This window comes from Egretta garzetta, unplaced genomic scaffold, assembly GCF_000687185.1.
Source record: "Egretta garzetta isolate BGI_Z169 unplaced genomic scaffold, ASM68718v1 scaffold107, whole genome shotgun sequence".
Taxonomy (NCBI): Eukaryota; Metazoa; Chordata; class Aves; order Pelecaniformes; family Ardeidae; genus Egretta; species Egretta garzetta.
Genome location: NW_009260399.1, coordinates 1,792,606 through 1,819,701, shown reverse-complemented (window position 1 = coordinate 1,819,701; position 27,096 = coordinate 1,792,606). Strand labels below are relative to the sequence as shown.

General features: G+C 37.0%; 2 protein-coding genes across 5 annotated transcripts in view; both read left to right on the top strand.

Moving 5' to 3' along the window:
* The window catches only part of NOP14 (NOP14 nucleolar protein), a 24,926-nt gene extending 441 nt beyond the window's left edge, over positions 1–24,485 (top strand). The window contains exons 1-18 of one of the 3 annotated variants that reach the window (XM_035898635.1): positions 7–96; positions 1,942–2,076; positions 2,984–3,125; positions 3,678–3,823; positions 4,246–4,383; positions 5,898–6,020; positions 7,235–7,366; positions 8,677–8,986; positions 10,279–10,409; positions 10,632–10,717; positions 12,356–12,491; positions 14,362–14,463; positions 15,264–15,417; positions 19,120–19,279; positions 20,123–20,270; positions 21,244–21,362; positions 22,584–22,739; positions 23,096–24,485. In XM_035898635.1, the coding sequence (XP_035754528.1) occupies positions 76–96; positions 1,942–2,076; positions 2,984–3,125; positions 3,678–3,823; positions 4,246–4,383; positions 5,898–6,020; positions 7,235–7,366; positions 8,677–8,986; positions 10,279–10,409; positions 10,632–10,717; positions 12,356–12,491; positions 14,362–14,463; positions 15,264–15,417; positions 19,120–19,279; positions 20,123–20,270; positions 21,244–21,362; positions 22,584–22,739; positions 23,096–23,195 (2,439 nt within the window). In that variant the 5' untranslated portion in view covers positions 7–75 and the 3' untranslated portion in view covers positions 23,196–24,485. Of the gene's footprint in view, positions 1–6; positions 149–1,941; positions 2,077–2,983; positions 3,126–3,677; positions 3,824–4,245; positions 4,384–5,897; positions 6,021–7,234; positions 7,367–8,676; positions 8,987–10,278; positions 10,410–10,631; positions 10,718–12,355; positions 12,492–14,361; positions 14,464–15,263; positions 15,418–19,119; positions 19,280–20,122; positions 20,271–21,243; positions 21,363–22,583; positions 22,740–23,095 lie in introns of those variants that run through there. The other 2 variants (XM_035898634.1, XM_009643204.2) reach the window with 2 other exon arrangements.
* Positions 23,258–27,096, top strand: part of MFSD10 (major facilitator superfamily domain containing 10) — a 29,681-nt gene continuing 25,842 nt past the window's right edge. For both annotated transcript variants that reach the window (XM_035898636.1, XM_009643203.2), the window contains exon 1: positions 23,258–23,335. The gene's annotated coding sequence lies outside the window, so the exon portion shown is untranslated. The remainder of the gene's footprint in view (positions 23,336–27,096) is intronic.

The following is a 27,096-nucleotide window of genomic DNA, read 5'->3' as shown; positions in this document are numbered from 1 at the left end:
CCCGCTTAACACGTCTCCCTCCAATACGGTCCACAGCCTTCGGCAGTGCGAACCTCCCTTATTGCGTGTGTGGAAATGGCTCTTGAGATTACCCAGGTGTGGAATACAACGGCACATGTCGGCAAGCAAATGCTGGACCAGAGTGCAGGTGGTTGTCGGTGTACATTGTACTGTTTTGGTTGCTGCAGCATGTTAAGCTTCTTGGTAATGGTGCAGCGTCGCTGTGGTAGTGAAAGCTTGAAAGGGCACTGAGGTCTGAGTGCAGTGAGAAATATGTAGATACAAGGAAACTACCATTGATTTGGAAAAAATGCAGATGACTTTTTGTGTGCTGGTTAAATAGTTGTGTTGTGTGTTGGGATGCAAACTAATGATCTGCCCTTGTTGCTCTCATAAGGATGACCATACAACTTAAGGAGTAAACCCTTACGCAGTTTTAAAATTGCATCTTTTTTCTTTACTGACATCACCAGCTAATTGACCAAAATCCATAACGTGTAAGGGAGAATGTTGTGTCCTACTATGCATCTGGGATTCCAGCAACCTACTATATCCTTGAGTGAAGCACTGGAATTTTTTACGATCTGTACCTTCAAACAAACCAGGAAAGAAGCTGAAACCTCTGTAAATTCTGTTAAAGCTGAAAAAAGCATAACTTGAAAGTTTGCCCCTGAGATTCTCTCTGACATATTACATAGAATCTGTTGTAGAACAGAATTTAAAGCACATAGTGAAAAGATAATTTCTTTTTAAAAATAGTACAGCAAAAGGAAATGGATAGTTTATCATTTTGCATGCATTGTGAGAGGTGATGCATTAAATTTTTCATCAATGAGAGCACGTCAAATAATTGATAAACAAAAGTGCTTTTCTGTATTCAAGGTGTTAAGAGATATTCAAGTCCATTAACAGTGTTTAAGCTGCATGATAATGTACATATTATGTGCACGAAGTAAATACAAGGTAGAACTGGCACAGTAGTAGATGGAACCTGAATTCTGGTGTCATTCACATCGGTGTCTGAAAGTTGTGAATGCTCAGTAAGGCTGCAGAGGCATGTTGTGGGAAACTCAGCCTCTTCCTCATGTGCAGCAGTTTGTGAGTTCACGGTAATATGAATAGCAACAGTACCTTTCCATAAGATTACGTTAATGTGTTTTAAGTAAACATGGATTATTTTTTTTTTCCAGTCTAAACACAGCCAGCATTTTTCTTCCTTTAGAAACTTTATAGTATCTTCAGCGTGAATTTATAAATTAGCTTTCAGTCTTTATTATTATGTATCCAGATTTTAGAAAACTTTATGCATGTTTAATATCGCATTTTAAGGTCTTTGGTTTTTATATTTTTAATAGTAAGGTAAATAAAATGCTTGTCATTAATTAGATCACTGGTGTTGAAAAGTAGAACTCTCCCCTTACCTGTACCACAAGTACAGCACATATACAGCACATATTACCTCATATAGGTCTGCCAAACTTTTACTGCTTTGATGCATAACCTCCCTGTGCTCAACACTAAAGTAGAGAGCTAAATGTATGTACCCACTTGGGGTTTTTTATGTCTTGGATGACAAGACCAAAAGGGGTTCAGCTGACACTGGGGCTTTTTGCTTTCTTTAATATGTTATTCTTGTACGCTAAGCTTCAGACAAATCAGAATTCTTCAGCGGCAATGCAGAATTTTTATATGTGATAAAATAAAGGAGATACAGTGTACCATATTTTACCTTCATATGGGCAGCTTATAAGAGAACTTAATGACTCTGAATATACTGTATGAGCTTCCCATCTCTTTTCTCATTAATTTTCCCTTCTCTTTCATGGCATTCTGATAGATTAGGTTATGTTGCCAGGATACCGTGGAGCCTTTCTTGCCTTGCCTTCAAAAGTAGTTACTCTGGTTTTTAATTTGATCTTTTTTTTTTTTTTTTTCTTCTAGCGTACCCAAACATTATTGAAAGAATATAAAGAAAGGGAAAAGACAAATGTGTTTAAAGATAAACGTTTTGGTGAATATAACACCAAAATAAGTCCAGAGGAAAAGATGATCCGACGATTCACTTTGGAAAGACAGGTAAAGTATAGGAATTTAAAAAAAACAACCCACCGCCAAAAAAAATCCAAAAACCACAAGAAACACTTAAATTTTAGGTTGGGACTGTCCCCCTTAACAGGGTTTTGCAGGGTAATGCTTTCTTTTTGACTTTATATGTTTTGAACTTTTATGAAAAAGGAATTTTTTGAGGGAATTCAAAATTTTTCATGAAAACTTCCTGGTTTTGCAAGACAACTTTTTGAAGCAGAAATTTTCTTGTGCACTTTTCATCACTGGTGTGCGTGATAGCTGGTTCTAAGCACATTCATTGATTGATTGTTTTTCTTTGACTGCTTTGACTAATATGGTTTGGGAATTGAATTAGGAAAAGGCAACCTCCATCAAGTAACACTTTGAGATTCCAGTACAGCTGTTGAAGAGCAGCCATTTCATTTGCTGATTAGAAGAACTCTGCAACTTTCTGTCGTTCTGTAATATGAATTGTGTGTGTAGTACTGTTTTTTTTCTGCCTCATCATACTCAGTCTCCAAAATTGTGTAATACTATATTCTACTGATAATTAGTATAGGTTATAGTCTGTTTCATTAGGCCTGAAATGTAGTAATTAAGAATCAATATTACTGATATACAGAAAAAACTTACATGTCCTTGGGTTTTCTGAGTTACTCCATTTCTACATTAGTGTAAGAATACGAGAGAGATCATACTCCCTCACTTAAGGGTTAATATATTTGAGTGAAAGTATTAGTCTGGTAGTGCTCTTACTCCACTGTTCTGCTGGAGACCATAAGATATCTATTCCAGTGTTCTGCTGGAACAGAAGAGTAAGAATCTCCTTAACTAGCATTAAAAATACAGGCTTTATTAATTTATTCCCTGGGAACTAAAAAAAATCTATTTAATTGGTTTGTTTTACTATTTTTAGCAAAATTTTGGAAAGAAGAATATCTATAATCTTAATGAAGATGAAGAATTGACTCATTATGGCCAATCTTTGGCAGAAATTGAAAAACTAAATGATATTATCGATAGTGACAGTGACACTGAAGAAAGAGGAACGCTGTCAGGTAAGACATGTCAGATTGTATCCTACTGCTGGTTTTATTGTTGGTACGTGTACATCATTTGTTCAGTACTGTCTTTCAGAGAGAAAGAATATTATCTAATTGGTTGGGATGTTTAGGCCAGATTTGATTACTTCTTAACCACACACAAAGTTTTAGCAGATGTTAAGTTGGAACTACCTGCCTGGCAAACTTCTTTATTCTGTGCGCTTTTCAGCATACATAGGTACCTGTGTTTCGAGCCCTTGGGGCAGAATCTGAAGTATGAGTTTTCTGGTTGCTTTCTTGCACCCGTGCACCTAAATCCTAGTTAAAATATTGAAAAAAAACAAAACATGTTCCTACCTTGTACAAAACGTTTGTCCCTGTGAATTCTGTGTCTAGCATAAATCTCTTTTGGTATCACCATTCCCATAGGGATGGGAATAGTACATGATTGATTCAATAGTTTTAATTGCTCCCATTCTCAAAGAATAGGGGGATGTTGTCCCAGCAGCAGCAGCACTCATGTATGCATTTGAAAAGTATTCACAATCTACTTTTTTTTTTTTCTAGCTGAATTAACTGCTGCTCACTTTGGAGGGGGTGGAGGCCTCCTTCGTAAAAAAGCATCAAGTGGGCAGCAAGATGAAGAGAAAGAAAAACCTAAATCTAGGAAGGAACTCATAGAAGAGATGATAGCCAAATCTAAACAAGAAAAGGTGAGTTTTTAGCACTAAAGTGTAAATGAGCGTGATTAAGAAGCTGTCACAATTTCTGTCTTTGCAGAATAAAATAGCAGTAGCATAGAAAACAAAGGAGATGGCTGTCTAGGAGAAGAGCTGAAGCTCCTTGAATAAAGTCCATCTGACTTTGTAGGCATTTTAGGATATGCATTGAATATCTGCCATTCTTTTGTATCCCCAAATCTCCCCTTCTACTTGTTTTCTGTATGCAATCCTTGTGCCATTCAGTGTAAAGCTATAGTGCTGCTTCTACAAAGAATGTTTACACCTTTAAAATGTAAATATTTACAAGTATTCATTTGCTAAAGACAGCATTTTGGTTTTATGCTGTAAATGCTATATCATGTTCATCTGAGCATAACTGCTTCATTTGGTTTTGGTTTGGTTTTTTTTTCTAGCAAGAGAGGCAAACTCGGAGAGAAAGTGCATTAGAACTCACAGAAAAGCTTGACAGTGACTGGAAGGAAATCCAAACCCTTATTGCCTGCAAAACCCCAAAATCAGAAAGAAAGGATAAAGAAGTAGAAAAACCCAAGGTAAGGTTTTGGCTAGATTACTTTCTTTTGTTCTAATAACTTGTGGGTTTGACTTCTAGTGACTGAAGTGTAAGACAAAATTCATCACTTAGTAAAATAAAATGTTCTCCGATATCTACATTAGGGAATGCTACGGTTTTAGGACAGTTTGGTTAGTTGGAGGAGTATAGGAGTATAGTATATGATTTATCTGATTTTAATTATCTATCAAATCTGAGAGAGGTTGTAGGTTGAACAGCATTGTTGGCTACAGCTTACTTTTACGACAAATACATTTTCCTGAAGAATTAAAATAGTTGAGAACGTTGACTTAGTGTGAATTCCTTTTCAGTGTTCCTTGGATAAAACAACTTGACAACAAACGTTCCCTTGGTGTAAATTGGATACTGTTTCTACAAAAAGGGAATGAAAATATTTAACTTTTGAATAGATATCTTATGGTCACAGAGCTTTTTCTGTCATTCATATTTTACACTAAGGGAAATAAACTTTTAAATCTAAGGATAGGTATTGTAATGCATTGTGCTATTTTTTTTTCTTGTAGAAATTTTGTTATATTGCAGAGCTTTGTGAATTTCCATTTATTTCTTGGCAGTAGAATTCAGTTTTTGAAAGATTGAACTAAGGAACTGATCTTACGTTAAAACTGATCTCAAATAACAAGCAGAAGATACTGGATCAAAAGTTCATATTTTGATGTATTGATTTTTGTTTTTAAGATGTTTCATATATGCTGAATACTCAAGTTTGTTGGTAATGTGGTATCTTAGACAAAAATTTTGTCATCATAATTTGCTGAAAAGGAAGATCAGATCCCCTTCCTTCACATGTGTGGATCCAATGTAAGAATTATCAAGGATGCAAAGTGTGAATTAGTAATGCTTGATAACATTATCATTGAATTGCAGAAAAACATCTGGTCGCATGTAAGAAGAAAAATTCCTAGAACTGAATTTTAGAGAAGCTGTATGGTTGGTTTAGTGACTTAAGCAGATATCAAAAAGAGTCTCTTTGCAAGTCCAGTGTAATCTCTGCTAGTGACTGCTTTCCCAAGTGTGCTGCTTAAACTCACTGAACCTCAGCATCCCTTTTTTGTTTTCTTTAAGGTAAACATCTATGTAACTAAAATAACAAAGACTAAGCTTGTGTCTGACAGTATAAAGTGAAATGTAAACTATAAATTTATTAATTCTAGCTGTGTTTGAGAAAATGGTATTTTATTAATAAACAATATTTTAAAGTTTTTCCATTAATAAGTAAACCATTTGTTCTTTAAGATCCTAATTGTGAGTAACTTAAAGGGTGTGGGGTATTCCAGGAGAATGTCTATTCAAGTGTTCATTCCATTCCTTGACTTAATACTGAGTTGAATGTTCTTGCAGCTTTCTTTGGAAATGGTCTTTTCCTTATATCTTAACAGTCTTATTTCTTAGCTGTTAGTCTGGCAGAGGTGTGGCTGCAAAGCAGAATAATAAAACTTAAGATAATAAGCAATTATATAAATATTTCTTTAGCCTGATGAATATGATATGATTGTTCGAGAACTTGGATTCGAGATGAAAGCAAAACCTTCAGAAAGGATGAAGACAGAAGAAGAATTGGCAAAAGAGGAGCAGGCGCGACTCCAGAAGCTGGAGGTATACCACTTATGGTTTTAGATTGTTTTGTGGCCTGTCTTTTGGGAGTGAATGCTTATTTCATTGCTTGACCTTAGATTGAAAAGTGGCTGTACTAAACTGCAATTCATCAGAGGGGGAGTTCAGGAAATCTTCTGTTTGTGTTTTGTTTGCAATTTGATATTGCAACAAAAAACCATAGGCTTAGTATGTGACTAGTGAGGTTTATGAAATGAGTTTATTTTCTTCAGTAAAAATGTAGTATCACTTTGATTTCCCTTTAAATGTTTTAAATTATTCAGAGGTGCTTCTGAGTCAGTAAGGGGGAGCATCATGTTGCACAGCAGTTAAATAAATACATTGGCAAGTCATTTATTGTTTTCTTCTTGTGTTGCAAGACTCTTCCAGCGGTAGCATATATATAGCTTTGCTTTGCAGAGGAGTAGAATTCTCTTGGGAAATGTTGCATGGTCTTTCTGTTACCTGGAGCTCAGAGTCTTACAGAAAGAATGAATAATTTGATAAATGTTTCTCTCCTTTTCTTTTTTTTTTTTTTTTTTTTTGTATACTAGGGACACTTATAGGACCACAGGGATTCTGTACCTTCAGGTTGCCTCAGAACAGCTCAGTAGCTAATAGCAGAGCAGAAAGAAGGATTTATTTTCTTTTCTGTTCTTGTCATCTTGTTTGATGCACAGTCTCTCTGGTTGCCTGGGTGGAAATCCTTTTGTAAATGATTGGTTCAGATATTGCCCATTGACTCTATTTACAAATTTAGTGTGTCTTAAAAATCTTAGGATATGATTGTGTTTACTAAAAACTTGTTACACATATGGGAAACACAGATAAACACTGCAGAATGATAAAACACTTTGGAAGCTTACATTTTCTAGTAACGATGCATTGTCTTATAAGCAAAACAGATCAATTTTAAAATGAGAGAACATGATGCTTCTGGTAAAACCAGTTTCAAAGCTTTCCAAATAAGCTAATCCAATTGTGTATGGGCTCTTGTCAGATTGCAGTCCCCACAAAAATAAGGCATCGTCAGTTTTTGCCCATAATTTCTCAAGTTGGTGTTTTTTCTTTTCATCAACTTGTTGTGTAATCCCAGTTAACTATTTTTTTCTTTGATTTTCTTAGCCGTAGTATTTGAGGGTTCTTCCATTCTGGTGTAGTTACCTGATTGATCTAGATGGCTCACATCTGTGTGTGTTACTTCTTCTAAAACACAGGCAGATCGACTACGTCGAATGCGTGGAATAGATGAACAGGCGAATAAAAAGAAACCTACCCACGTGTCAGCTGATGATCTAGCTGATGGCTTTATCCTGGATAAAGATGACAGACGTTTATTGTCTTATAAGGTAAGGTTTAAAATTTCAGAATGTTCAGAGTTCTGAAAAGAAGATGGGAAAATCGGTTCGGAAATGATATCTGTGAAGACCTCTAGTCCAACCTCCTGCTCAAAGCAGGGTCAACTATGAAATCACCCGTTTGCTCAGGGCTTTAGTCAGCCTGTTCTTGGGAGGCTGCATATCACTCTGGGCAGCCTGTTCCACTGACTGTCCTTACCATGAAAAAGTTTCTCTTTATATCCAGTCTGAACATTTCTTGTTTCAACTTAGGCCTGTTGGTTCTCATTCTCCTGCTGTGGACTGTGATGAAGGCTGTTGCTCTGCCTTCTCAATGATCTCCTTTGTAGGTACTGGAAGGTGGTTTTCTGGTGCAGGCTGAACAAGCCCAGGTCTGCCTCTCCTCACAGGGCAGGTGCCCCAGCTCCTCAACAATCTTGGTGGCTTTCTGCTGAACTTGCTGCAGTTTATAGATGTCTTTATTGTATTTGAAGGCCCAAAACTGGACTCTATTCTGTGTAGTCTTACAAGTGTCAAGTAGAGAGGAATAGTTATTCCCCTTAATCCACTGACTATACTCCTGCTATTATAGTAGCCTGCTATGCTGTTAGCCTGCTGGGCTGAAGAGAGGGCTTTTGACCTTTGGGACTTTTTTTTTTTTTCATTTCTGCTGTATTTCACACAACTTCCAGCAAATTTCAGCCTGAGGATGAGTGGGTTTCTGAAAAAAACCTTCCCCTATGAAGTAACTTTGATTAAGGTGGCAGAGCAATATAACCCTAAAGCTGATGGAGTCAGTCACCCTGACTGTGGTGCACATATGTGCATACTGATCCTCTCATCTCTTACATGTAAGTAGCAAGGGAATTGCTGTTGCCCTCGGAGGGGACAATACAAATTGTGAATGTGAATTTAAACTGATGATTAATAAAATCATGATGGGAACAAATATTTATCTGATATGCTATTTTAATACATAGAAGGAATATATTTTTAACAAAGAATGCTTCTGTAAGTGATGTTCAATTTTTCATATCATCTGCTACTAGTTTTTTGCTTTTGTGCTGAGTCTTTTAGCCATCATACACTACCTCCTATTGTTTCTTACAGCCCCTTGGAAATACGCTACTATTCTTAAATCTGTATGCATATTCTCTCCTTAAAATCCCTTTTTAGCCAGCACTGCTGCCATTCACTGCTTGGTCAGGGTAGCAAGGCTCAGATCCTGTTCATGTGTATTTAATGATAGCTTTGCATGGTGGTTCTGGCGAGGTGCTGTTGCTTTCCCAGTGTTTTAACTGGCTTATTTTCGCTACTGACAGGATGGAAAAATTAATATTGAAAATGAAGAGGAGGAACAGCAAAAAGGTGAGGAGGAAGAGGAGGAAGAGGAAGGTGGGAAGGAAGATAATGAGAATGAAGAAGAAAGTGAGGAAGAATCTGCTAATGAAGATGAGGATGATGCTGCAGATAGCCACTCTGATCTTGAATCTGACCTTGAGAGTGAAGAAGAAGCAGCAGGGAATAAAGAACAGAAGAAACTCAAGACAAATGAAAATGAATCACAGAATGTGAAGGAACTAGATCCCAAAGTGGAAGCTGCCAAATCGGAGCTTCCATACACATTTGCTGGTAAGCAAAGCACTGATCCAGAGATCCCTGTTGTCTTCAGGCAGTTTATAACCAGTCTCTTTCTCTGCCCTGTAGGATCTTAAGTGTTCCTGTTCATCCATGAAGTTTTGCTTCATAGTTGTCTTCTGCTATTCCAAGAGTAGCCAGTAACTGCTGTTCTTGGTGACCAGCCCTAATCATGTTATGAGCAGTGGAAACCAGATCTGTTTCACCCCAGAGCTGTTTCTGCTCCTCTGAGCAGCCTTAGAATGGGAAAATAAATACTGGGGAGAAAAACAAAAAGATCTGTACTCCTTTCTGAAGGCTGCCAACACATCCAATCCAAAGTGTAAGCATTTTGCATAAAGGAAGCCAGAATAGTATTCTATTATCTATACTGAATGAGAAAAGGTTATTTTCTCTGGTGTTTGCATTAATATCAGAGAAGATGCTTGGAGAGGCAGGATTCTGAGCTTTAATCCCTCTGATGTAACATCACAGTATTGTTAAATAGAAACACTTACAGTTTGACTCCTTTTGGGTCTGTGCCTAGGAGGAAGGAGCAGGCACGTTTCAAGTAGTACACAAAACGTTCATTAATATGCAGTACATAATGCATCCAACTATTGTCCTAGTATAGATTCCTCTAACAAAAGTATCTGTCACAAGATTAAACAACCTTTCAAACAACTTCCTGGAGTGCTTGCATTTTTCCATCAAAAGGAGATAACTTATATTACACAAGGCCAATTAAATTGCATTCAGGTTTTGCTTTAAACAGAAAGCAGTCACATTAAAATAACTCAAAAAACTTAACCAGTTAGGGTGTTTTCTAGCATGTGAACTTAACACAAAAGTCTAAATACATGCCAGATCGGGTTTGGGTTTTTTTATTTTCTATTAGTGGCAAGATTCTTACTTTTCTTAATATGCTTCATACAAAGGCTAGGTAGGTGTGAATTAAACATAGAGCTGATTGTATTATGGTAAATTTATGGTTGAATTTATGTTTAGGTTTAATTCTGTTTTGTTTGTGTCAACAGAGCTGTCCTCAGCTTAGGCAGCAAATACAGGATGAATTGAATGTTAATCGTTGAAAAACATTTACGTTCTTTTGACTTATGTTCACATATACAATGTTACATATATGCTGATAAGTTATTAGTTTTTACAAGGTGATTATTTAAAAGCTGTATAGTATCTTTTTTCCGAATAATAACATTTTCAAATTGGAAGCTTGTTGGAAGTTCACTTGAATTAAATATGTTATGTTTCAGATTTTTGTCTGGTCAATTTTTGTTTTTACTTTCTAGTTCCTGAGTCCTATGAGACATTTAAGTCTTTATTGGCTGGAAGAACAATAGAACAACAGCTTATTATACTGGAGAGAATTCAGAAATGCAATCATCCAAGCCTTGCAGCGGGAAACAAAGCAAAGTTGGAAGTATGGGGTTTTGTTGTTTTGTTTTGAGGTTTAAAATTAACATTGAATTCCAGAGTAAGTTTTAGTATAAAACATACATGCTTCTATGTTGTGAATAGCAGTAGAATCAACATACCACTCTTCATTTTCTAACTTCTTTATCACTCTTCTGTTATGCTATTTAAGAATATGTACAATGAAAAAAAAACCCCTAATTATTTTAACACATTATGCTTCTTGCAGAAATTGTTTGGCTTCCTTTTGGAGTATATTGGGGAGTTAGCAACTCTGGATTTACCAGAGCTCAGAACAATTGACAAATTGGTCCTGTAAGTAATAAATCCTATAGACTTTTGCTCCTTTTTGTTTTAAAGATAAAAGCTACCTAGGGTAAAGCATTTAGCAAGTTGTTTGTTTTGAATAGTTCTGTAACAATTGTAGGCAACAAGTAACTCCAGCTCTGTAGTGTTTTAACTTTTTTTTTCATTTACTACTTGAGCTATTAATTGTACCTCAGAATGCAATTTTTCATCTGCAAAATGCTTTTCATCAGTAGTGGATAAATAATACCATAAATGGATGTAAACTTCTGTACATGAAGTTATTTAGACTTTTGATGAAGGTTTTTAAGCTTTGCAATGACAGCGTGCAGTTCCCTTTCCAATCTTTGTTTTGTCCATGGATTTCCATTCTCTGAATTCACTCATGGAACTAGATGAGAATGGAATTAAAGAGTGTTGTAGTAAACACATACAAAAGTTCCAAATAAACACTTTGCAGGAAGTTGTCAATTTGGAGTTGTTGTCTTCAAATACTTAACAGGCAGTTATAGTGACAAGAAAGCCAAATTTGTCTGAGGTGTACGGAGGAAGAGGAGACTCAATGGACACAGGCTGCAACAAGGGAAATGCCAATTAGATGTAAGGAAAAAAAATCTTCACAGCAAAGGTGCTGAACATTAAAACAGGTTTCCCAGAGAGGCTGTGGAATCTCCACCCTTGAAGATATGCAAGACTTGACAAAGCTGTGAGCAGCCTGATCCAGCTTTGAAGTTAGCCATGCTTTGAGCAGGGGTGTGCATCAGATGATTTCCAAAGGTCCCTTCCAACCAAAATTAGTCTGTGATTCCTGTCTTGACTTTGCAGGCTAGACAGCTTTCTTTCAGTGAGTTGTTTGTGTGTAGTTTTCAGCATGTATTTTTATTTCATGCTAAAGTAAGTAAGTTTTTAAAAAATCTGTTATGTGCAGCTTCAGCATTTGTTACTCTCTTGCATTTGTCAGCAAGAGCACTGACCCATTGATACTGTCGCTCGCATATGCTGGGGCTTTGTAAAAAAGTGTAAACACATTTTGATTGTTTTCTAGAACTGGGATTTATTAATATCACTACAGACATTTTTAACTGAAAATACTGGCAAAACTCTGACCAAACAGATGCAGGCTCCTGACTGCATCTCCCTGTAGGCACTAACTGTAGGCCAGGAGCTGACCTAACTTTGTGGGTACTACTTGTTCTCATTTTAAGTAATAATTTTGCTAATCTCATTGCTGCCTCACATGTTTAATGTTGCCTAAGAGTATTTAGAGTAGCAGGCTGCCTAGTATGTGCCTGCATACCTCAGTGCAATAAAATGTAGAGTTAGGAGATTCAGAAGGATATGTTTTAACCATAGCAGGTGATGTGCACATGTATTTTAAAGTTTTTAATCGTTTTTTATTTAAGATTTAGAAATCAGATTATCTCACAAGGGCCAAGGAAAAATACATATCTCTGTAAACCAAAAGTATTAGAATAATAATCTATATACTGGGTGGCTATTTCTACAAAAGAATAATTTGTTTCAGGGAATTTGTTTTTGTTATAATGTAGATGGAACACAAAAAAATTTCCTACAGGTGTTTAAAAATCAGGTTTTTATTAACATCAATGGTGTAACTTGATCATGACTTACATTTCTTGTTAATAGGCCATTGTACAATCTTTGCCAGATGTTTCCTGAGGCAGCCAGTGACAGTATTAAGTTTATCCTTCGAGACGCTGCACATGATATGGAAGAAGTAATTGAAGTCAAAGGCCGCGCAACATTTCCAGGTTTAGACACGGTAATGAATGCATACTGCTAGGAAAATATCTCGTTCTTTCCATTAGTACAGAAATGCCAGTAAATACGAGATGACATTAGATTACATTTTATATTTCAAACTGTATAATGAATTATTAGCATCTGTGACTTTTTCAGTTTCTTAGTATTTCAAATTGCCTCTCTGGAGATAAGTTGTAACAACAAAAACCCCACAACAACAAAAAAACCCCCAAGAAATAAACAACCCCCTCTGCACACATTCTTCAGAATTGAAGTGTGACTCTGTCATATTAATAAGGGAAAAAGATCTTAAAATTGCCACTGCAGTTTTCATAGCAGAACATTCTTTGTTCTCCTGATGAAACATGCTTGGGTAGTTCTAGGAAGAAGCGATATTGTCAGTTATGTCCTGATTTCCTTAATTGTGGTAAGTGCAAATGTTTAAAATAATGCTCCATAGAAGTGCACTATCTCCTTGGTTAACAAAAATAACAATGAAATATTGTTATGGGTATAAAAATACAACATTTCTTAGTAGTTTGTATATAGATAATTGCTAAATTGATGACTCTGAAAGAATTGACCTTTCCTCCTTATATAGGAATATTTAAAAATTTCAGTGGCCATGCCAAATGTGAGCAGACTCCTTTTCAGTGTCTAGGTAAATGGCTGTTAGGAATTCAAGACTGAGTGTATGGAAAATGAGTATTTGTTTATTGTAGTAAAAAGTTTCAAAGACAAACTGTAAGTCAGTATCCAAAGGGAGCTGCTTGTTTTCTGTCTCCCAGCTTGATGAAGTAGTGCTGCCTAATGGAATAGTTAGACTAGTGAAAGAAAATGGACTGAAGGATTTGCTTAGAAGATTTGGTTCTTACAGCTTGGAAAATATTTACATTGAGTTATTTTGAAGAGTCTTTATTCAGGATGTTTTGGATTTTGCAGGAAATGTATTGTAGAGAGCTTTTAACTTCTATTTTTATTTTGTCACTGTCACCCTTATGACACCAATCACACTTCTAACTTTCATTCCCCTCAGGGGACTTTTTCAGGTTTCAAGCCATCATCTTTTAGGGTGGAATTATATTACTCTCCTATTCTCAAAGCACTTGTTTGAATGAACGCTCCTTAGCCCAGTTGTGTTAGTAGACCTTATATGTGCCTATAGTTAATCTAACCTGAAATTTGGACTGTGGTATTTAGTAACCAAAACAGTCAGGAGTATATTTGTTCATGACAGAAACTTCATGGAGAGAAACAGAGCTGAAACAACAGAACCTTATTTGCATCTAGCATTCTATCTAAATAGCCACTTAGATAATTTTCAGAGTTACCTTGCAAGTGATGTTTAACATGCTTATGGTCTTGACAGGAGGTCACTTCTAGCTCTCTAACAAGTCGCTTCAGTAAAAGTGTACCTAACCGCTGGGATGCAACCATTTTATAAGTTGATGTGTGCTAGTGCCTAAGGATCCTGGTCACTTAATTGTCGGTGTTGAGGACCTGTTGAAAGGTGTCACAGGTCCTGTGTGGCCATATGCTGCTTTATGTGTGCTGTGTGAGTGTGTGATTGTGGTGGGCTGAAGGGGGGCAGATTTCTTTACAGAATAAATGGAGTTGGAGGCATAGTTCCTTCTTGGTTGTTCTTTCAGTTGCCTCATTGCATTAATTCAATGTTAGACCTATAATGGATATTCCATTTTCTCATGTAACGTAAACAGTCATCTCAATAAATAGGTCATGTAGTGTATCAGATTTCTCAAAATTATGTATATTGTAGTATTTTTAGACTACTACATGGCAGTTACTCATTTGTCAGTTACATATGCGTAAAGTCAAGATCCTGGGAATAATGTCTTACTTTATTTTGCCTGACTCTGTTTTGCTATCAGCTTATTTATTTGAAAATTACATCTCTGCTGTTTCCAACTTCTGACTTCTGGCATCCAGTTGTAACACCTACTTTTATGTACATGAGTCAGCTACTTACTAAGGTATGTCTATGATGTTGTATCTAAGTACATAACTTCATTTCCTTGTTTCTTCTTAGGACTCCCAAATATATGTGTTAGCATTAATGTATATGTTGGAAATGTACTGAAAAAGCAGCTTTGGGTTTGGTATAGTCACAGATAGTAATTGGAAGAAAAAGTGAAGAGGAGAAAACTATTGCAGAGTGCAGTCCAGCCAAAACCATATCTAATAATTTTTTCAAGCTGTCACACAATAATTCCTTACACAGAAAATTACATAGGACTAACAGAATAGACTGAATACAGTCTGAAATAATTCCTTAGTGATTTCTGCTCTGTACATTGCATTTGTTCCTGCTTAAGAACAGTATTTCTTAAAAATCAGCAGTATTTGTTTTCCTTGAAAATGTACCCAATGCAATGCATTGCAGTGCAGTTAAAATATGTCCTTATTTTTCTATCCAAATATCCTGTTTACGTGTTTCAAAAGTCTTGAGCTAGTTGTTCTATTGCTGTCAGACATCCAAGCTGCTCTGAGCCTTATATTTCCTTGGTTAATTTCTGAAGAACTTATTGTTTGCGGTTTAGCACCTTCTAGTGGCTAAAACAGTTCTGACAGACTTCTTACTCAATTCTGCATAAACCCTTTAGCGAGGGCAAAAGGAAAGGCAATATGTTTTTCATGTAAGTCCAAAGGATGTAATTTTACAGATTTTAAATGTGTACAACTTATTTAATATTTCCACTTTTTGGGTGATCCTGTATTTGTGATGTGTAGACTTCTAATTGTTAATATTTTGTGCTTTTTTTTTTCCTTTTAGTGTCGCATCACAACATTGCAAGATGTTATTAAAGGCTTATTCATATGCTGTTTGTTCCTGGAATATGTATCTCTTTCCAGAAGATTTGTACCAGAACTCATCAGTTTTCTTCTTGGAGTACTTCATATATCTCTACCAAAAAACCAGGCCCAGGGTGAGTTTTTTTGGAGTAAATGAGTAACAAATTTTAGTATTAGGGTTTTATCTTTTAAATTTCAATAAAAATACATCACACTGAAATTACCATTTTAAACAAAAGATCAAAATAATCTGCTATGTTAGCCATACAGAACCTTGATTCTTGGGCATCTCATTATGAACTAGATCCTCTAGTGTTGTTGTCAGGAATGACAGGAATAACTGAAGTTATTAAAGGAAATGAAGTCATGTTGCCCACAATGCCGTGTTTTTGCAATATTGTCTTTCTAAATAGACTGTGTGATTGGAGACTGTGCTCTGAAATTCACAGTCCCTAACAGATTTCTGATGAGTACCCTGTATCTTCACAGTGAAGCAGCAGCTAATGCTTGCAGATACCCTCCCTCTTCAGCTAATAGTCATAACACCAAGATAAATGAGAGAAGTATATCACAAAACTGCTATTTTATTTATTTGACATGGATTTGTTGTAGCGTAACAGAGGGCAGCTATACCCACAAGCAGGATTATTCCGTGCTGTAACATAACTGTGTAAACTGAGCAACTTGCACAGACAACAGGGAGAATAAAACTATCTTTTCAATTTGACCCATGTGCTAGCAAATTATTTCTATTTGTTAGTCTTCCTCTTTATTTTATTTTTTTTCTTTTGGATTAATTTCTAGCTTTAAAGCTACTCTAGATCTGGAGCTTTTTTGCTGACAATTTTAGTGACAGTAATTCACTTGGAAGTTTTGTGAGAGCATAGTAACTAATTCCACGTGTTAGTATCTCTCTCTGGGTCACTCTGAGCATCACCTAGCATGCATGAAGAGACTGCAGGCAGGATATTCTGAAGTGAAAAATTCAGTTATTTTTTGGCAAACTCAAAAGACATCTGGCATTTTATGAGCTACAGGCTACATATTAATGTGCTCATCACTCTTGATAAGACACCTGAAAAGTCTCTGTTCTCTAGGTAGTCATCATTCTGGTGAGGAAGGTTCAGCTTGTGTTGCTGCAGTATTCCAGTACATCTTCAGTAGTACTGAGTTGTTGGCTTGCAGCTCCCCTTTTTTTTTTTTTTCCTTTTAGGATTTTTATGCCTTTCCATGTTGGCATTTTTTCTCTTTTGAATTCTTGAGCTACTAATGATCCCTTTCTTAACAAGCTTAGCACTGCAGTTTCACCTTTATTATCTTGTATTGCTGTACCCTACAGACTTTCTCCCAGCTGCTTCTCACAGCTTAGCAGTTTCCTCTGAAGTGTGAGCCAAGGTTACACAGCTGGGGTGCATCAGAGCTAAGCCCTGGATTCTCAGAACACAGACAGCTGAACTCTTAGAAGGAGGTGGGAAGAGGTTATGGAGTGGGTGGGTTACGTAGCACTTAAAGTATTTTCTCCTTTGTGTAATCTCTTAGGAATGTTTGATCTACAAAGGTTTCTGGTACAGTTAAAATATAGGATTCTGCAAAATCAGATAAGAAACTATTTTAAAGTATTTAGTGGTAATTGATTATCAAGTGTTAACTTTTTAAAATTTCCTTTGTATTTCTGTTAATGATTTTGCACTAGTTAAATTTGCATGGTGTAGGTTTCTGTTAGCAGTGAGGAAAAGCTCTACTATGTTAGAGGTACAGTGTTCTCCTTGAGAATTTTTCAGTCAGTATTGATTTTTTGAACTGACAAAGTACCAGTGATGTTTTTAAATATTCACGGTGGAAGTATTGCTGATGAATGTGATGGTTAGGCTGTCAACATGTAATATTTTAAAATGAGCACACATCCAGTTCTCTGGAATGTTGTTACACTGTCAACACCAAAAAATTTCTTGGGGTTCAGTTTTGACAGTGAGTAGAATCAGCAAATAGATCTCTTAATGTTTGAATTTTATGATCTTGATCCATGATTTCTCACATGAAGAAATTATATGGAATACAACTTCATAGAAGACTGAAATACAGTCTGCTTTCGACTTAAGTCAATTATTGCCTTAAAAAAGGAGAAAAGCTGGAGGTGGAGGGAGTGGGAAGGAATTGTCATTGTTGCTAGCCTTAGCTAGTGGAATTATTAATGAGATCTGCTATCCTCTTATAATTGAAGCAGGTAATAAAACTCATGTATCTTAGTTCCTGATCTTGCATATATCTGCGTGTGTCATAATGTCTCACAACTTTAGGTCTCAAACCTTAATGAATCATTATTTAAACATACTGTCTCCTGGCCTGTCTGTAAAGAGCCATATACAAGTTCTAGAGCATGTAAATAATCTTAACTTACAGTTTGAAAAAGTTTTTAAATAAGTTCCACTGCAAGCTTGCAGGATGTAAGGAAAACAAAGAAGAAGAAAAAAAAACAAGTCCAGCACAGAGGCTGCAAATACTTTTTTTCCCTTAGCCATGAAATACCTCAGATGTTTCTTTCATGTTGCTCTATAAGTACCATTTCACAGATCAGCTTATGATCAGAAGCAGAGTGATTCTTAAAGCATTTTCTGTATGCTGTGCCCCAGTATATGTATTCTGTGTTCCATGCCATTCTTGTTTTAAAACTGCTTAGCTGGAGTGGGAGAAGACTTTACAGCATGTATTTGAGGGCCCCTGCTGAAAGGTCTTGGGGGAGGCTTTGGGATTGCCCAGACCCATGTGCAGGACCATACACTTGGCCTTGTTGAACTTCATGAGGTTCGCACGGGCCCACCTCTCAAGCCTGTCCAGGTTCCTCTGGATGGCATCCCTTCCTCATAGAGTATCAACCACACCACTCAGCTTGGTGTCATCAGCAAACTTGCTGAGGATGGGCTCAAACCCATTGTCCATATCCCCAACAAAGTTGTTATAGTACTGGTCCCAATACAGACCCCTGATGGAGCCCACTCGTCACTGGTCGTCACCTGGACACCAAGCTCTTCATGGCAACTCTTGAGTGCAAACATCCAGCCAATTCCCTATCCACCAAGTGGTCCATCCATGTGTCTCAAATTTAGAGACAAGGATGTTGTGCAGGACAGTGTCAAATGCATTGCACAAGTCCAGGCAGATGATGTCAGTTGCTCTTCCCTTATCTACCAATGCTATAACCCCATCATAGAAGGCCAAATTTGCCAGGCACAATTTGCCCTTAGTGAAGCCATGTTGGCTGTCACCAATCACCTTCTTATTTTCCATGTGCCTTAGCATAGTGTCCAGGAGGATCTGCTCTATGATCTTGCTGGGCACAGAAGTGAGATTGACTGGCCTGTAGTTCCCCAAGACTTCCTTTTTTCCCTTTTGAAAAATTAGGATTATTTTTTCCCTTTTCTAGTCACTGGGAACTTTACCAGTCTGCCACAACTTTTCAAATGTGGTGGATAGTAGCTTAGCAACTTCATCCACCAGTTCCCTCGGGGCGTGCAGATGCATCTCACCGGGTCCCATGGACTTGTGCACCTTCAGGTTCCTTAGATGGTCTTGAACCTGATCTTCTCCTATGGTGGGTGATTCTTCATTCTCCCAGTCCCTGCCTTTGGATTCTGTGAATTGGGCAGCATGGCTAGAATGCTTACCTATGATTGTACCCATGTTCCAGTGTTTTCCATTATTTCAGAAAAACATAATACTGATAAAGTATTTTCTAAGGCAGCATGATTAAAAACGTAAAAAGAGTTCTTAGTTTTTATTCCTTCAGAAAGAATGCTTGGAATGGATCTCGTTTATTGATTATTGTTCTTGGGTTTTAGGCTATACTGTAGTGCATCCATTTACACCAGTGGGGAAAAATTTAGAACTGCTTTTGGTGCGTGAAAAGAAGGATCTGGAAAGTTGGCAGAAGCAAAATCTGCCATTGAGTATTGTGACTAAGTTGAAGGAAACCAGCAGAACAGAAATGAATCACATCAGGTACGTAGGGAATGTGAACAGAAGAAATCTCAAACAGACCGTCTTTTGGGTAATCTCAGTGACTGTGCTCTTCAGGAGTAAAAATAGAAATAGTGAGTTGTTCTGCTTTATTTTTATGGTACTACTCTGTAGCACATGAAACTACTCATCTTTTGCCAGAACATTATGCAGAGCACTTGTTGGAGTGCTGAGCCCTTCCATTCCTTTTTGGCACAGCTCTGAACTGTTGAGGATGATGTAGAGACAGAGGTGCTCACTACTTCGAACTGTCAGGCTCCTCAGAAGCAAATAACTGTATTTACATACAAACACTATGTTACAAAGTGTCACTTAAGTAATAAAACACTGAAGTTAGGGAAGACCATGATTAAACATGTTCATTAACCATGTTCAGCCTCATTTTTCACCTTGTGCATGCGTTACAGTACAACTTATTTCTGGGATGAGTAAGCATTTTGTTATGGAGTTCAAAAAGAAACCCCAAACCAAAATAACTAATTCTGTTCCAAAAAAGTTTTAGACATTCAGAACCAGGACACTTTTAGAACCAGTATAAAAACTTCTTACTCTACAGAAGTGGCAAAGACAGGACACTGTCTTGTGCTGTGTGCACTGACAAAGATTTGTTACTAATGGATTTCTTGGGTATTTGCCTATAGTAGAAGAGTGAAATTTTTAGTCTGAATTAACAACCAGAAACAGCCTTGTAACTGATTCTGTCAAGCAGCCTTAATAAGAAATACTGCTAATGCTCCCAAATGTAATCAATTTGATTAATTTTTATTTGAAAATCCATTACAGTTTTTGCAAGTGAAATTGTTAAATCCTTTTGTGCATTAACAGGCTATCATGTCTAGCCCTGTGTTTTGACCTTATTAAAAAATGTGCAGCTCTGTATGAATCTTTACCATCATTCCGTGAAATAATGCATCCTGTCAGAATACTTCTTACACAACATGTGCCAGTGAATGAATATCCTGAACAAATGCAGGTATGTGTTCCTAAAGAACAAAATAATTGACATGATTGTTTTATTAGTAAGTTATGTGATCTTCCTCTGTGCTTAAACAAACAAAAACCAAGTATAAGCATCAGTGAGATTTTTTTCTAAGGGTCAGGCATTTGGCTTTTGTGCTCTTCAAAAACCACAGTGATGTTTCTGTGGAAAAACCAAGCAAGAGCGTGGAATGTTTAGAAAAGCTAGTTTTTTCCACTGTGTATCTTATCTTGCCCCTCTGATTGAAGACAATAGTACTTAGCTTGTAATAAGGTAACATTCCAAGAGTGACTTAATTTATAGGAATAGCAGTCCAGTCATCCAGTTGCTGTTGTACTTTTGTAATGAATCTGTAAGACGTTGGTACAACCAAGTACGTATAGCAAATTGATGAGGTAGTACTTACAATTGTAAGTAAAACTAACATAAATATGCCTGGTCAGCTACCTTACTTAAAACAAGGCAGTTTTTGTATTTTTCTAGCAATGAGGTTCACGTTTTTAAGTTGTCTCTTCTGAATCTAGCAGAATTGTCCTCTCCTCAGCAAGGTATCATGAAACAACATTAGAGAACAAGTTTTTTTAAGGTAAATGATGGAAAATGGCCTATATTTTTTGCCATCAAAATAAGCAAAATGACCAATCATTCTTAAAATGACCCTGAAAGGCAGAGTCTGAGTTAAACTGGCTTTAATCTTGCTTCTTCCTCTGTTAGGTGAAACCACCTGAAGACCTTTCTTATTGTCCATGATACCATCTTAATAGACTGCCAAAAGCGTTTAAAAATTATCCAGCCTGGAAGGCTTACAGCACTCCAGTGTTAGCAATGTCCTAATGAATAGCAGGGATTTTACATAGAAAAAAAGAACATATGGGGAGAACATTACTGTTGATTAAATTTACAGTAGTTTGTGCATCATGGTGTCTTCGATATGCTTTTAAAATTGTAATTTGATTTGCATTTTCAGGAGTGGTATCATGCTGCTCTGAAAGAGCTAGAGAACAAAGTAACACGCTATACCCCACTGATATGTGAGAAAAAGAAGCCAGTGCCATTGAAACAGTACACACCTAAAATTGTGAAAGTGTAAGTAAAGCAACACTTGATGCAAAGGAAAAGTTCATTTAAACATTAAGATTTTCAGCGTTAGAAGGATTTGGAAAACAGGACATAAACCAGATAACTGTTTCTGCTAGATTTTGTGCACAAATCACAAGGGAGCAGCCACTTGTGTGGTGGGGAAGGAAAGAAAAAGGAAGGAGAATTTCTAAGAAATAGAGCAGATTATCTTCTGGAAAAAGTAGCACTGGAAATCAATGCTTGCCCATATAATCAATTTTAAATTAATACATTTCAAGATGAAAAGAGGTGGGTGTTATTATCTAGTCAGGTGCTTTACCAAATGCTCTGTCAAGCACTCAAGTCTGAAGAACAGCAGTGATTCGTTCTTACGTATTATGAACTACAGGAAGGTAAGGATGCGTGGTGACGGTACTGAGGGATGCTTCACCAGTGCAAAAAGATAAGGCAGGCTATTCCTGTTCCTGCATCATAGATTATTATAATCTGTCAGATGAAGCATTCCTTTAAGCATACTTATGTGCCCCATTACTCTCTTTCCCCCAACCAAGCAGCTTTCCACCTTCCAACAGTAGCAATGACAAAAAATGTGGGGTGTTTTTCCCCTTTTTTACAGAGCTTGTAATGATAATGTACATTTTTGTATTCTGTTTTGGAATTAAATTTTAATAACACTAGTTTGGTTTTGTAGATAATAGAACAGTGTTCTGATTCAGGAAGTCTGTCTTACATTGGCTGCTGACTTATTTAGCCGTGTTGGTTATCTACAGGGGTATAAATTGTCTTCCTTATTTGTTCTGGTAATTGAAGAGGACAGCTTTCCTCTGCCGTACACATTTATCCCCAATTAACTGATCAGACTTTTTCTGTAGAACTCACCTGCAGAGAAGGTCTGCAAAAACTTAAAATACATTGGGAGATTCCATATTTCTCCAGACATCTTTCATTCTTCTACTCTAGCTTTTTCAGTCTGTTCAAAATGCAGGCTACACATGGGGGATTGAAGTGTAAATGTCTGTTTGTCATTTGCATGATGATGACATGAAGTTAAAAGGTCTGGTGAGCGTTTTTCCAGTCTGTTCACTGGGCAGCTTCTTACTTTGCCAGTTAATCATACAGTATGCAGAACTAAAATACTGAGTTTCATATTCATACAAAAACTCACTCCTGATAAGCATGAAAAAGTTGTTTTTGTTAAGGTGCTCACACATAACGTTCTCATTTCAGTTTAGAGTTTGGAAGAAAGCAGGCAGGGAGTAAGAAGGAGCAAGAAAGAAAGCAGTTGATTCAGAAGCATAAACGTGAACTTAAAGGAGCCATTCGTGAAATTCGGAAAGATAACCAGTTTCTGGCTAGAATGCGACTTTCAGAAATCATGGAGAGGTAATGTAGCCTTTGTTTCAGCACCAGTTTGAGAGCTGTTCTGCTGTGTGTTCATTTCTTTGCTGTGTCCCAGGACTGACAATATTGGTCAACCATACTGAACTTAAATAAATAAAATTGGACAATTTGGGGGAAAACAAACATTTTCAGTAGAGATCATTTAAAGTGTTTTCAACTTTGCAGTTTCATTTCTGTAGCAAGAATATGCAGAATGTTTTTATTTAAAGTGCGTGTTGGTGAAATTTAAGAGTTGGGGGGCTTTTTATAAATTAATAATTGTTGTCCAAATATACTTACTTATTTTCCCTAATACAATCTTTCTGAAATATTTTATATGTTGATTGATTGTTTTACAGAGATTCAGCCAGAAAAAGAAAAGTGAAGGAGCTTCTTGGTAGCCTTGCTACACAGGAAGGTGAATGGAAAGCAATGAAAAGGAAAAAAGGGAAGAATTAATTGGGACTATCTACAGCAGGAAACTTGATTTTTACTGCCATATAAAATATCCCAGTCCTATGGCTTTTGAACAGATTTTAATTGCATTCTTTGGATGCATTCCTTTTGAGAAGACAACATCATCAGATCTGCCTGAAAAGGTGAACCCACTTATTGGAAAAATCCACAGGTTTTGATAAGGAAAATAAAAATAACACTTTTGTATGTGGTATACTTCTGTTTACTTTAATAATAGAGAGTATTTGGATGAATAATCAGAATTCTTGGTTGTGTGTGACCAGGTTTTAGTCTAACTTGAACTACACACACCCCAGAAATTGTATAGCAGAAACCTTTTGTTATCTTTTTTAATACTGAATAATTGCAGGCAGCTCTCATAGTGGTAGTAAATTTGCAATTTAAGCAGTAACATTTTAATTAGTCTGTAGCATTGGGACATTCTAATGCATGTATTCAGTGGAGTAATGGAACTGGCTTTCAAACACAAGTCCTTTGTTAAAGCTGTACGTCCATTTATCTCTTCAGTAAGTTTTGAATTGAGCACAGCTCTGAAATTCTTTAAATCTAGGCTGGTTAACTAGAATTCCTCAGGGTATTTGTAACTGTCTGACTTAAGTGGACAGCAAAATCCTTAACTCTCTTCCACGTATTTTATAATGTATGCCTAATTACAGATAACTGCCCGGCATGATTTTGGAAAATATCTGCCCTTCAAATAGAGCCAATAAATACTTCTAACTTTTTTTTATACTATGTTTGTGAAGAAACATTGCAATGAGACCCAGAGCATCACAGTTATTTAAAAGTGCTAGTCTGAACTAGGTTCACTATTCAGGTGTTCACCATAACCTACTTATCAAATAAGTTCGATGACAGTTGTTACACACTGAAGAAAATTGTTATATTTTCTTGGAAAACTCTTGGGAAAATTAAATCCCCTTTCACAAAACATTCCAGTTTCAGTCTAGAGAGCAAATTATAAAGAACATCCTGTAAAGAACGAACTAATGGCCATGGTTGTTTACAAAAACAAACAAACAAACCCCCCAAACCTCTTCCATTTTCAAAAAATGTTCCTAGATCTGATCTCTTGTGTTTTGGACAATAGGTAACTCAGACATGGTAATGCTGACCTACTGTTCATGAAGAAAGACTTAAGCACTGACAGTAAATCTGATAAAACAGTTAGGCTTCGTTGTTTCAGACTGGTTTAGAATGTTTCCTTTGTTCTGTGGGTTTTTGGGAAAACAAATACATTTTCAGTTAACCTTTCCAAAATCAGTAAAGGCATCTTCTGAAACTTCAAAGGCATCTCAGTATACCTCCTGTTTTATTTCCATTTGGCACAGTATGGATTTTTTTTCTTCTTTAAAAAGAAGGTTTAACTTCAACATTTTTTGTATAGTTCAAGCCAAGAACTTAAGTCTGAAGTAGTGAGGAAGGAGCTAACTTCCTATTTCTTGATACAAATCAGCACTTTCAGTTTGGGGTTTTAGTCCTGGTATATTTCTCCTTTGCAATAATAAACTGTCAAAGAAGTATTGTTTATTTATCTGACACTATTTTTCCAATAGCAAGTAGCTTCAGAGGATTTACCCAGCAGGGTATTAGAACCACAGAGAGGCTGACAGCTGCACTTGGATTCTTCGGCAGTGATTTTTGATACCCCTTGCAGCTTGTTATTCCTCAATAAGGGAGGTAAGAAAGAAGTAAAGGAGACATACGAGTAAGATGGGTTGATAGTGTTTGTGGAAGAGGGTATTTTGGGGGACAAGAGAATGAGAAGGGATATCTTGCAATACCAATGAAAAAAAGATAAAGGACAGGGAAACCTCAGTTGGTTAACTTGCATGACTCTTGGAATGCAAGACTGAAAGTAGTTGTGTTTGAAATAGTGCCAAATTAAAATTGGCACATGTGTTTTTGCAAATTGTATTGTCAGTATTTAAAATCAGATTTAATATAAACCTGAGACTAATGGTGATACATAACATGTAGTATTTTACATGACTAGAAAAGCAGGACTACCTAGTCTCATTGCAGCTTAATAACCAATACGGTCTGATGGTTTTGCCATTGCCTAGCTAGCAGAGTAGCTAGGCAGTAGTGGTGCTCTGAGATCGTAGAAGGTGACACAAAGGTCTCAGCATTCAGACTACGAAGGGCTTGGACAAGCTTGAGAGTCAGCAAAACCTTTCTCGTAGAGTTTCTTGAACACAATCATGTTCACTGATTATTCTCTTGTCTTTGTGTTGCTCTTGAACCAGGAATTGTCATAAGAGGCCTTTTGACACGTCTGTTATCAATTATAAATGTTATTAATTAGCCAAAAAAAGAAAATATTCTGTAACTACAATCCACTCATGAGACACAAAAAAGGAAAATTACCATTGTGCCTTTAGTTCAGCTGACTGTTCAAGGTAATTTATCTGTCAACATCAGCTATCCCAGCGAATGGCTACCCTGAATATGAATACTGTAAAGAATAGGGCGAGAATAAAACTGGTTTTGTGTAAGTTACCGTATTTAAGACAGCATGAAAAGCTTCCTCTTTAGTTTGGTCTTCTGGTTGTGGGTTGAAAGCTCATATGCAGTTTGATACTCTCAGTCATGCCTTGCAGAAGTTACCATCTACCATGGTGTAACGATATTCTGTGTAAGCCGTCAGCTTGTGCTGTATGGAGGTAGCGAGGCTGCTCCTGAGCTCAGCAGGTAGGGTTCATCGTGAAGCAAAAATGGAGCTCTGTTGGGCAGAGGCTGGTGTCTCCAGTACAGCTATAGGAACTGGTAGGGCTGCTTTCCTCTTAACATGCCTTCTGGACATTTGGAGAAGATAAACAAAAGCTACAACATTTATCATAACTCAGAGACTGTGAGGTCTTACATGTTCAGGGGGCGAAAACCTTCCCACACGTGTGCTTCTCTTTGTCTCCAAGCTTGTCACCTAAGCTAAGCGGGTACATTCTCAGTCCTAAATGTATTGGCTGTGCCATCTTGCGTAGTTAAAATAGCTGGCTAGTTGTAAGGGTTTGTTCGGGGTTTTTTTCAATTTTTTAGCGAACCTTGTGTAATCGTTTGGTTTTCAGAGTATCTACCACTTTCTTTCCTCACACCAAACTTGAGTACATAAAATGCTCAGGTAAACATAAAATGCTCAGGTAAACATGAGAGTAGCAGCTCACAGACCTAACTAGCACATTAATCCTGATGTTACGCTTAGATAAGCTCCTCTGAATGTAATCGGTTGGGGAATCCATGACAGAGATGTCACTGTTGAGTGAAAGGTCCTCATCTAAGAGTTAATCACCATAAATCCACACCACTGGTGGGCCTGTATTACCTTGAAAGGAACCAAGTCCTGTCAACACCTGTATGTAATGGCCTCCCACCCTTGGCAGGCAGACACTCACGTATTTTAAGACTATGAAGATGCACGTGCTGAGTCTGCTTATAACCATTTAATTTGGTTATACCATTTAATTTTTTAAACCATCCATTTAATTGGGCAGCTTGGATACCAGACATGGCTGGACAAGAGAACAATGCTAACCGTGCTATTCATGTTCTCTGTGCTAAAAAACTTAACTGGTTTAAGGGGGCAGTTTGTTCTAGGAATGGAGTTACATCTTTTGCAACTACCTTTTCCTGTTTGTCGGATACCAGGAAATTTTCATTTATCAAAACCGCAGCTAACTGCTGCTGTAACGTGCCTATGTAGCAAGTGTGACTTCATAAAAAAAAAAAAAAAAAAAAAAAGTGTTTAACGCGGGAAGGAACGGCTGTGGTTTGAGGTACGAGATACCCAGTTAAACCGCTCAATTAAGGACCGAGGCCATCTTGACAGGGCCCTTCCCTCGGTCTGGGTGTTAAGCCCCTCTCGGCTGCCGGGCCCTGCCTCGCC